General features: G+C 31.9%; 1 protein-coding gene across 1 annotated transcript in view; it reads right to left on the reverse strand.

Moving 5' to 3' along the window:
* Nucleotides 1–2255: 2255 nt before the first annotated feature.
* The window catches only part of LOC143050779 (neurotrypsin-like), a 31468-nt gene continuing 20863 nt past the window's right edge, over nucleotides 2256–12860 (reverse strand). Inside the window, exons 7-13 of the mRNA XM_076223896.1 lie at nucleotides 12391–12529; nucleotides 11715–11896; nucleotides 10567–10737; nucleotides 9186–9356; nucleotides 8416–8586; nucleotides 4136–4157; nucleotides 2256–2430 (exon numbers count right to left, since the gene is read on the reverse strand). Coding sequence (XP_076080011.1) covers nucleotides 2256–2430; nucleotides 4136–4157; nucleotides 8416–8586; nucleotides 9186–9356; nucleotides 10567–10737; nucleotides 11715–11896; nucleotides 12391–12529 — 1031 coding nt within the window. The remainder of the gene's footprint in view (nucleotides 2431–4135; nucleotides 4158–8415; nucleotides 8587–9185; nucleotides 9357–10566; nucleotides 10738–11714; nucleotides 11897–12390; nucleotides 12530–12860) is intronic.

The following is a 12860-nucleotide window of genomic DNA, read 5'->3' on the forward strand; positions in this document are numbered from 1 at the left end:
GCGGTAATTAGTCCTAAGACCATAGCTCTTGAATAAAAAATTCAAACTTTATCCGCATGACTTTGTCATGATAAAAATGGTATACCACATATCAAATCAATAATACCTTCATGCATGCAGAAAAAAAGTGTGAAGAAAACAAATCTAATGATCACTGCCATCACTGAATCATCTTAGTCGACTAAACAAGTATTGAAAATGTCTTATATATACAGACGGATAAACACGAAACATTTACAATATTGATTACATACGGTTTGCGTTGATACAAGTTTTTGATCACATTTCGTATAGTCCGAGTCGTAAACAAAATCATTTTGTCGAATCAAGGATTTCTATGTAATCACGTACTGTGACCTATACACATGGAAAAAAGTATTGCAACACCAAATTCAAATTCAAATTAAAAAAACCACTTTTTTTTTTTTTTTATATAATTTGTTGAAATAGAACTAGTTAAACATTATTTAAATATCACCTGAGTTAAATCATTAAACATCGACTCGATATGTTCTTATCTGCACATGCAGATACTGTACTCGTAAACAATAAAACTGATGTTTTTATCCTCATGGTATTCATTGTATATAACACTTTAAATAACCAAAGTTATAAAGTTATGTGATTGACACCTTGTCATTGGTCATCTACAACTCAAAACTGCAGCAAGATGGCAGATAATCAGCATGAGAGAAGCAGGTATGTCGCTGTGACAATTGCACGTATTGTTGGTCATCACCATTCCACTATAAAAATGAGAATACAAATCAGGCAACAAACGATGTTAAAGACCCCCTATAACATCTGCTAGGGAAAATCAAGCAAAATGAAGGTTTGTCAGAAGGAAACCCATTGCAAACAATACAATCCTAAAAAGAGAATGATGACCATTCAGGAGACTTTAAACAAGAACCGTTCGAGATCGGCTCATCGCTACTGAATATCGTGCGATAAGACCATTTCGGGGACCATTGCCTACGAACAGACACACAGTTGCCCGTATCCAATAAAGTACTGAGCTCGCAAAAGTTGGAAATTAGAATCGTTGAGGAAGATCCATTGTTTCAATGGAATTCGGTTTATCTTCCTTGGCCCGATCGTAGCCCGCATTTAAAGCATATCGAGCATATATGGGACACTATTGGGCGTAAAGTGCACGAAAGGACACCCCAGTTCAAACATTTCATGAAATAAACAATACCCTCCGTCAGGAATGGTTGCTGCTACCTTAGTAACAAATTAGTCGACTTATGGCAGGAATCAGAAGATGCGGTTATCCGATTGAATGAAGGCTGCGCACAAAGTACTAATTCTTTAGCGTATAACGATCAACCATGATATGAACAATCATCTATAGATTAATTGTGAAACGTCTGACATTGTAAAGTTCGACTACAGTAAAGTTGTAAAAAGCCTTGTTTTCGTACAAAAAAAAACACTTCATTTTGTTATAAAAATTTTGGTTAGATAAAACATTTTATTTATACATTTTTTGTTCGTTTTAATGCCAATGTTATCAATAACTACGTTTCAATATTATTTTACAAATATTTTAACATATTTTATCCAAAATAAGAGGCTGGTTTTTCAAGTTTTAAAAAATCAAGGTGTTGCATTACTTTTTTCCATTTGTATATATTGATAATGATCCAACGTGCATATACAATCATGTCAAGGAGAGGAGCCTAATTAACTGATAAAAATACTTTTTTTCTTTCTAAACCTATAGTTATATTTATCCTTTTAAATTGGTCACAAATATTAAACTTCCTGATCAAACTTATTGATATGGTATCCACGCTATTGCCGGTCTAATGCAAAATAATTACAAAAGATTAAACAGTTTGTACTTATTCTAATATTACGTTATTATATAAGTACTTTTTGGGTTTTAGTCGTCGTGATAGGAATATTCAATCACGACATTAATGTTTGCCCTTCTTTCAATTCATTGCAAATATAAAAAAAAAATAAAACATAAGAGAATGTGGTTTAATTTCTCATAAAACACTAATGCACCATATTTTAGATGAAATAGATGAAAGCAATTATACTCATGGCATTTTACAATGAGATAACCTGACACCGTAAAGCCGGCTATATGAAATAAAAGTATAAAACAATACGATTGAGAAACTTACGGTTTTATTTATAAAAAAAATCACGTAAAACAGATGCGTTATATATAAACAAAGTAGAACTAAAGTTTAATATTGATATAAATGAAAAAAAAACATACAACTTTTATTATTTCGTTATAATTTCAAATTCTCGTATAATTCCTCGTTATTGCAATTCATCTGAGTATTTGTATGACCACCAATCTCAATATTGTCATACACAGCACTGTGTGTACCATTAGAACGTTGACTGCGTCCATACTCGTTTGGTTGGCTGGTTGCGCGTAATTCACCAAGGCGTTGGTTGTTGCTGAAACATGATCAATTATATTCATTCAACTGTTTTACTTTCCTTTACAAGGGATCCTTTTTCATGATTCAGACCACATCAAAAACGTTGATTAATTTAACACCCCATATGCTTTGAGAATATAGCTTTGTGATATTAAATGAATAATTATTTATCAAAGGTACCAGGATTATAATTTAGTACGCCAGACGCGCGTTTAGTCTCGTCTACATAAAGACTCATCAGTAACGCTCATATCAAAATTTTTATAAAGCCAAACAAGTATTAAGTTGAAGAGCATTGAGGATCTAAAATTCCAAAAAGTTGTGCCAAATACGGCTAAGGTAATCTATGCCTGGAATAAGAAAATCCTTAGTTTTTCGAAAAATTCAAAGTTTTGTAAGCAGGAAATTTATAAAAATGACCACATTATTGATATTCATGCCAACACCGAAGTGGACTACTGGGTTGGTGATACCCTCGGGGACGAAACGTCCACCAGCAGTGGCATCGACCCCGTGGTGTAAATAGTTATCAAAGGAGCCAGGATTATAATTTAGTACGCCAGACGCGCGTTTCGTCTACATAAAGACTCATCAGTGACGCTCATATCAAAATTTGTATAAAGCCAAACAAATACAAAGTTGAAGAGCATTGAGGATCCAAAATTCCAAAAAGTTGTGCCAAATACGGCTAAGGTAATTTATGCCTGGAATAAGAAAATCCATAGTTTTTCTAAAAATTCAAAGTTTTGTAAACAGGAAATTTATAAAAATGACCACATTATTGATATTCATGACAACACCGAAGTGTTGACTACCCTAGATATCAGGACTACATTTTGTATATACGCCAGACGTGTGTTTCGTCTACAAACGACTCATCGAAAATAACATTATTTTGATTTTATGCGTCCGGAGCGTGTTCCTGGATTTATTGAGTTATTATTTACTTTGTTATTTTGTTATGTGTATAATATCGTTTTACATCGTTTACAATAATCATGAAATCATAGATGCTATAACACGTGACCCTCCATGTTCATTGCAGTTTTACATACGTATTAACTTTCAGGTTTTATAATGCAATTGATTAAATCAAAGAAAACATTTTATCGTTGAACACAGTATAGTTGGGTGTGTCTTATTGGTTCCAAATCAACTTAATTGTTACACCAAGTGATGGGTAGGCGCTGTACCTATTCCATAAATCAGTCCATTTCATTCTGTCTAATTTTCTATTTCGTTTTTTTTAGCAAGACACAAAACAAACGAAAATTATGTTGTTAAAGAACAATATTGGATTCATTTACCAATGCAATGACTCGAAAATACTATACAACGTCTGATGGAACTTACATGTACATCCCACCACCTTTTGTCAAAGTTGATCACAATGTCGCAATTGTTGAAATTGTTTAGATATCTTTGATTAGAATGGCATGTTGAATTTACCCAACTTAATAAAAAAATGTATGTATGTTCATTAAAATTTTAACCAGAGTATACAACTATGCAATAACTTGCAACTCTCCGAGTTCCTAATAATGAAAACAATTTAAATAATTTTGGAAAAGTCACTGATATATATCTAATCAGGGGTTCCTTTCCACAAAAATGTGTGTCTATTACAAATTGCAATGGGGTCTGAACAAGTTTTTAAAGAATGTTAATTCAGTAGACATATATATTAAGTGAAATATGTTTTTTATAAAGTTGATACATACCCTGCGTTTTCATTTGTCCTGGCTAAAAAAATTAATAACAAATTCAGTTGATTAGAAACAAATTGATACAACTTTATTTAAATCTATACCAACGTACCACCTATATTTCATTCGAATAATGTTTCCTTTTACAATTACATGTTAACCTAGAAAAATACATAACAATATAGAAAGACAATCCCAAGGTAGGAATAAAACTCTTGTAGAACACGTTGCTTGTCAGTACCTTCGTTGAAGGAAGAACAGCGTTTTGTACAATTTTTAAACAATTTTTCCAAAGAATGCACGAAATCGTCAGTTCCTAAAATTAATTTCCCTTTGTTCGAGGGTAGATACAATTTGATATATTTTATATTTTAATCAGAGGATACCTTTAAAGTTACACATGGCATAAATTATGTAACCTCCATTGCATTCAAAGAAATTAAGACTACCACATAGTAAACGTACTACCAAATTTGCGAAAATTAAAAGAAAACCTCTTTATTGTGAGAGAATCAATCAAGCCCTTGCTATAAGATAATGCACATATTGTCACTCTGTGTGCAATACCTTTGCAAAAGATATTGAAAAGAGGAGAACGACCAAAGTGACAAGATCCATGACTTTCAGAAGGCCCATACATAACTTGACGGTTTAAACTATCGGTTATACATGTTATATATCTAAACAATCCCTTTCGTTAGGTGGATTAATAAAACATTTAACAGTAGGAACAGTGCTTTGTATATGCTATGTCGACATCCCCTAAACATATCGAAAAGATCACTTTTTTGAATTTTGTAATGTGTTTTGTTTTTGTATTCCTGTATTTCCTGTTTGCCTATGTTCCTAACCATCAGAGTGTCTACATGACATCCATCTGTTTTATTTTGTTGAATACTTATGTATTCTTAGTGATTTAGATAATTATACAATGTTGACACTGCTTTACCTCAATTATGACAGTTTTGCTTATATTTCTGTTCGGTTTTTTTTTGCCCATATATTGTTGTCAGTATAAAATATTTATATGCGACTATCATACACGTTACAGTTTATGTTAGCTATAAAGCCAGATTTATCGCACAATGTCTTGTTAAAGAAAAGGCCTGCACCAATTCAGTGTTAGATCTTTTAATTTTTCATTTGATAGAGAACATTACGTTTTGAATTTTCCTTGCAAATTAGTACATTTTCTATTTTACTTATTTTACATAGTCATCTAGTTAGAAAATATTTCGGTAACGATAAATCAAGTGATGCTTCACTCTGTAAATCTGTTTGGCTCATATAATTGAGAATGGTAACAAATTATGTGTCAAGGAGACAACAACAATACCAGAACACGAGTCTTTTACAAAGCTGGCAAATCCAGCACCAGGCTAGCTCTAGCTGACTCCTAAACAATAATATAATATACTATTTTAACTTAATTAGAAGTCATACTTAACTTATCGTACATACCAAGTTTTAAATAGTGATGCGTATTCCATCTACGCCAGATTCGCCAAAAACTAATGAAGTTAAAGAGCATTGAAGACCAAACATTCTTAAAGGTTACGCCACACCCATGTAAGGTAATTTATTGCTGATCATCAGAATATTTTTCAATATCTCTGATTTTTCAATGGTTTCCACTGTACGTATTTCAACAAAGAAACACACTTTGCCGTTGCCATAATGTTGATATCACCCTGGATCACTTATCAAGCTAAACGCATTAATTCAAAAAAAGAAAACAAACACAAACCTACCAATTAAATTAGGGTTCAATCTACGGACCACAAAAAGACCCAGAAAAAATAATGACAGCGGTAACACCAATACTGCCAACTGCAACACCTCCAAGAAGTCCTGCGGAGAACTGTTTGGGTGGTTCTCCGTAAATCACTCGTTCTGCACCTGACAATCATAAAATTGTAATATATGAATGTAATGAAAATTTTAAATTTATCTTAAAACTATCATGTACTTAACTAATCCAGAGTTTGCCGTTCATGTAAAGTAAAAGTATATATTCTATGAATTGAGAAGACCTCATTTTGTGAGTCGCTTCTATTCCTTTCCAATGAATAAGTCATCATGCCTCTGTGACCTATGAATAGTCCCCTTTTGTCATCCTTACTTATGATTATTCTGTTTGGGTATTTTTGGGAGAAAATAAAGTGTTCGGATATTGTTTTCGACATCGGACGGACTTTCAAATCATAGACAAGACTTCCGTTGAGTACTATTTAAAATTACACACAATTTTCATAGGTATTTGAGGAAGGGACATTTATTTTCGTGTTTTCTGTATACTATGAATATGCATATACTATAAATAAAGTGTATTTGCTAATAACTACCAATACCAAGTTTACTATTCACGGCACAAACTTGGAAAATATTGCTAAACAGTTAATAGCAAACATATTTTATTTATAGTATATGAATGTTCATAGATTACAGAAGAATTGCAAGTAACAGGAAAAAAAAGGGGGAGGGCTGAAAACTAATTGTCCTGCCCCAAAGTATCTATGACTTTTAATATCCTTTCTAAAATGCTCTAGTCATTATCAAAAATTCATTCTACTACATTAAACAAACTTTCAACGCCCGCGGTGTTTTCTAGTGGATATATAATATAAAAGATGTGCAAACCTACAAAATATAAATATTCTGTTTTTTTATATCTGAACTGTGATGAATATTAAGCTCATTGAAACGCTAGACCATTGTTTTCTCTTAAAGCGCGATTTTTATAGTATAAGTAAAGTTTGATTCACCCAAAGTAACTTCACTAAATGATTTATACCGAGCTCATGATATACCATGGTTTTAAACTAATCACCTAGTTCAGTTATATGATTTTAGTTTAAAGCAACCATATGTATACAATATATTTGTTTTACAGTTTGATTTAGAAGAAATACTGACAAAGCTAGTTGTATATATAATTAATTATCTGTTTAATGACACAATAATATATTAGTAATAAAATACATCAAATAACATAATTGCAAACCTTATCTTGATTTATACCATTTTCTTATCAAAACATTTTAAGTCATTTATTTAGTATTGATTCAGTCGTAAGACGGATAGTTCGTGGTTCTGTTATGGTGTTCGTGTTCGTTGTTATTATTGGGTAAGCATGTTGAAATGTGCTAGTGGATTGTTTATTTGTAGATTTCTCTGTTCTGGAAGGTCTTGCATTTATTTGTAATGTTGTCATAAAGTGGTATATTTAATATAGCCATTACCGCATGAGGTTTAGCTAGCAACAAATCAGGTACAAACCACAATTGTTTCCACCAATGCCCTGTACTAAGTCAGGAAAATGACAGTTGTTATCTTATAGTTTGATTCTGTATGTGTTGTATTGTCGTTTGTTTTTGTTTTTTCTTTTTTGTTGTTGCACGTCAGGGTTTCTGTTGTTTCGTTGTTTTCCTTTCAAAGTTGATGCGTTTCCTTCGGTTTTAGTTTGTAACCCAGATTTTTTTTTCTCTAAATCGATCCATGATTTTTGAACGGTGGTATACATTTGTTCTTCTATTGCCTTTATTCACATTAAGTAATTCAAATATGCTTTCGATGATTACTTATGAGGTTTACGTCACAGTATCCATATTGAACCCAGTATCCAAACTTAACCTATTTAGCAAAAAGCAACGGACACTTTACACATTTTTTTTTAAAGACTGAGCAATTTGTATATTTTTGATTAGAAAGTATGGACGTATTCCAACATTGCTTATTATATGTAGATATGCAAAACGCTACATAGTATATATCAACAGATGAGGTTTTCACTGAATAAAAGTAAAATATATGGAACACGTCGCCACGCCACGTTCTCCAAAAATCATCATTTGAATTTTAGCAAATACAATATTTTACAAACATCTACTTCTTAAATAAATGATCAGTAAGCATGGACTTTTGTCAATGTTTTCTAATTATATGAAACACACATGTGTTACATGATAATTAATTATGTGAGTTTAAGCATAGATGTAATTTGGGAACTCATCATTACAGAATCATGGATCGTTTGGAGGTAAGTTCAAACCCATTTTTCTAGAATTCAATATGGATTCAAAATTAAATTGACGGAACTTTTTCGTACATAACTATACTTCGACAATAAAGATTTAGAATGACAACTTGTATCTGGATCATGAATAACTAAATGTGATAAAACTTTCAAATTAGATGCAATTTCCGTACTCTCACGTAATAAAATATATTTGCAACACTATGCTAACAGATAAAAAAAATGTAAATTAAACTTAAATAACAAAATTTGACATTACCTGGGCAAATGCTTTGATTGCAAATTTGAATATAAAAATCAGGTCCAATACAATCAGATCCACCAAACATTGGAGAAGGGCTGTCACAATTTCGTGATCGGTTTATGATTCCGTTTCCACAAGTTGTATTACAAGACTCCGATCCCTGCCAATGTCCCCAATGTCCATGAACTGTTATTATAACAAGCAAGTGATCAATGTTACATCATAAAGCACACTATTCAGAAGATCATGTCGCAATGGACGCTACAAATCTATCATTTCTAGCCGTTTTGTAACATTAATATATTTCATATGTGTCCAGGTAGCATATGTGTCTCTTTGTAAGATCACATTCTATATATTTTATGTTTTTGTTTGATTTTAAATGAAATAAATTGGGTAGTTAATATGCCAAAGGATGTTTTCCTATAGTTATAATATGATAAAGAAAGAATTATAGATTATCGTTGGTCATCTCAACGAGATTGATTTTTTCGCTTGAGCCGGTAAGGGAGAAGTAAGAAAAGCAATCGAGTTGAGATGATCAATGATAATCTGTTCATCGTTTTTTTTTTACCTATGACAACGTTATTAATCCATTTACGACCGGCACGTTCGCCTTACGTTCTAGTGGTAATTTTTCATATCACTCTATTGTGCTGAGAGAGAAAAGTATCAGTCAGTAAGATAAAAGGAAAAATTCGTAAAATAGAGATTTACATGATTTATCGGAAATATGATTTCAGAGGTCAATAATGTGCTAAAGCAAAGTATGTATACAAAATTACCTTCACAATTAACATTGTTACAAGGACGGCTGTCTGCATTTATTCCATTGCAGGAAAGTCCTCGATTGGAAGGTTGAGGTGCATTACATAACCGTGTTCTATATTGAATTCCACCATTACATGTTGCACTACATGTATTCCATGAAGACCATCCACCCCAGTCACCATCGACTAAAATAAAGTATATTGAAATAGTTCAGTATCTTACGATAGCGATACAATAATCTTGAATTTTAAAGATAAGTTGTGGAGAATCGGAAACGCATACTACTTCGTACTTGATTTGGCCTTTTTAAATGTCTTGTTCGAGTTTAACCAATGAGTGTTTGGTAAACGTCTTGTGAAAGATAGTATCAAGCCAGATATTTTGATCAAGGTAGATAGATGTTGACCATATACTCCAATCTCTATCAAATACAAATTTGAAATACAATTGTTAATAAGACAACAAGTTATTTATTCACTAGTAACCATGTACAGCTCCTTTCAATGTGTTTCGATCTAAGTATAAACAAAAACACAAAACAAGAGTTAAACAAACCAATGACACCAGCTCAAAACTGTCCTTTATTTCATTGAAGTTTTCAATTAAGAAAGTGTTGTTTGCTGACATTGGGGTTAACACTTTTTGGTAACTTATATTTACATTTAACAAAATTTGAACAACCCCACAAGATAACGAATTACGTAAAAACGAGTTATTCAAGTCACATAGAGATGTATAACGTACGTTTCATTTATCACAATGTATTAATATAAAATATGCGAGATACATTACATCAGATTTTTTTTATATCATTTCATTTTTTTTTAAGTGTATTTTTCTATTATACATGCATAATGTACACTTGCAAATTGTATAACATATATTTTTGTAATCAGGTCATTTCCACCTGAATTTCTGAAGACATATATTTGTGATGGTTCAAATTTGGTGAACGATTCATGCAAGAATAAAATCAAATTTTAGCATGTTCGGGATAATTTCTTCATATTATTTTTATATACTTGCATTACAAGTAAACATATCTCTCCATGAACATAATATGCAACGGAAACGCTCCAATTATTTATATTAACTCAGTGAGTTTTAGATACACATCACTAAGGGAAATGCTTTTCAAGATATTTCATGTATTTGAAATTTGATCCTTTATGTTTTCTGTCTTATACTAGGCAAAATAACAAGGATTCTTTTAGATTTTTAAATTTGAATTGTTTAAACAATAAATAAAGTAATTAAAAAAAAGGTAGGTGTCACTTGGCAAATGTGTCAAGGAACTACATGGAGAAACCAAATGATTTGGTATAATTGATATCAATTTAAAACCAAGATAAGCAAACATACTTAATAGATTGTAACTAACTAAATAATATCTACCTGGACAACCTACTACATTGCACTTTTGTCTTTGAACATTTGTTCCATTGCAATCACTACCTCCTGCAGAAGGAATTGGACTGTTACATCGTCGCCTCCTTTGTTGATATCCCTTACCACATGATGTAGTACACATATTCCAAACAGACCATTCACCCCAGTTTCCACTTACTTAAACAATAAATTCAAACTCCACTTTAAAGAAATAGCCTAGGACTGTTGGTTTACTCGTTTGTCGGGGTTTTATCTCTTTGAACTGTTCCCATATTAATTATAATTTCTATGATTGTAAATACTGACTGTCTTAGCGCGAATAAATTTCAGACACCAACCTTATTAAAGATGAGTACAACATACTTTGCTAAGTCTTCTTTAAAAAAAATCCTGTTGAATCAATATACAGATATTGTCTGTTGTTCAGTTGAATATTTTCAAAAGCTGAGACTTTATTTTCTTATTTATGCTTGGAATTGTATGCAACTGTCATACACGTGAGATATTTAGCCATCTATCAAACATGGTTCTATTCATTACGTTCTACATACGGAAATGCCTGTACCAAGACATATGACAGTTGGTATCCATTCGTTTCATGTGTTGTAGCTTTTGGTTTTGCATTTTGATTAAGGATGTTATTTTGTTTTGTTATTTTACTGTTTACTGTACACTTTGATTAAAAGCCTAAGTTCCAATATCAGCTCAGATTATTTCATAGATTCACCGAATCAAACAAACGGCATTTTGAATCACCCAAGGTGTATGTGTATGACTTAGAAATCAACCGTAGACACAATGTTTCGACATTCAATAGTCGCATTTGTTTTCAAAAATATTATTTGTGTTGCAGCAAGAAAAATTATTTTTTACAAAGCATTGCACTTTATCAATATAAAATGTGTGGAGCGTTATTTTATTGGTGTGCAAATATCAATACTATTCGAATACATGTACATATGCTCATCAATCTATTTTTTTCCCTTTGTCAGTATGTTAAAAGCAACAGATTTGCAAATGTGTCTACATATACAATCGAAGACAAGTTGTATAAAATATTGAAATAGTATGACATCATTAAGCATGCAAACACATTTAATCAGTTTTATTTTGTCTATCCGATAATATACAACTAGATGACACATACTATTTACCTACATATTTCCCAAAACACTTTATACCAACATCTTGAGAGTGACTACAGTCATTACTGCCCCAAGCTCTTCGCCCGCAGCCGTCCAATCGTATATTACCAGCAGAGCAGCTGACGTCATCCATCCATATTTTAGCATTTGATGAAGCACCTCTAGCTGTATATATCTCTACAGCATCCGTACTACAATTTGAAAGTACTGAAGTACTGGTTTATATTTTATAACAGTTTAAATGGCTTTCGTCGAGTAACTGATCAAAGAACTCAAACAAGAACATTGCGATGTAGAAATGTTGTGGAATGCTCTGGAGTATAACTCTAGTTAATTGCAATGATAGTGAACTATTATGGAAAAATGATGGACAATTATCAAAATTCTACAGATCATGCTTTCGAATTGGATTTACATTAAAACAAAAAGACATAATAGTAAGTGGTTTTCTGCATTATTGTTTTAATACACAGCAGCTCTTGAAATGAATTATGATAAATACTACATCAAAATATTAGATCTTCAACGTATTAAAAGAATGTTCGCTCTGAATATTCCATTTCTAAAAACGAAATTAAGACACGGCAATTTTTTTAAACATGCATATCATACAACTAAAAAACAGTGTACGTTACTTTAATAAAACATTCTGACATTCAATAATAAGTGATTACCAAAAACATACCTATACCTAAGCTGTCTACATGCCACTCGTCCGTCAACAGAATCGAATCGGTCATTACATACAGTTCCCCATTGGTAATTGTAATACACCTCCAAGCGGCCATCTCTTGGACTATTTCCTCCAACAAGGCGCAGATCACCTGTAAAGTCAATGAAAGCGTGTTTACCTTTGTTTTTATACCTCTTATAACCAATGTAAAAGAAGAGAGACGAAAGATGCCTGAGGGACAGTCAAAATCATAAATTGAAAAAAAACTGACAACGCCATGGCTTAAAATGAAAAAGACAAACAGACAAACAATAGTACACATGACACAAACTGGAAAACTAAAGAATGATTAATGATTTTATTATTCTCTTATAAGTTATTGATTGATGATTTTTCTTGTTTGTGGATTTTTCTATCATTATTCTGAAAATGAACGATGAAAATGGTTATTTGAACTATGCCTAAAACGGTCAGTTATGTTT

The sequence above is a fragment of the Mytilus galloprovincialis genome, chromosome 11 (genome assembly GCF_965363235.1).
Source record: "Mytilus galloprovincialis chromosome 11, xbMytGall1.hap1.1, whole genome shotgun sequence".
Lineage (NCBI taxonomy): Eukaryota > Metazoa > Mollusca > Bivalvia > Mytilida > Mytilidae > Mytilus > Mytilus galloprovincialis.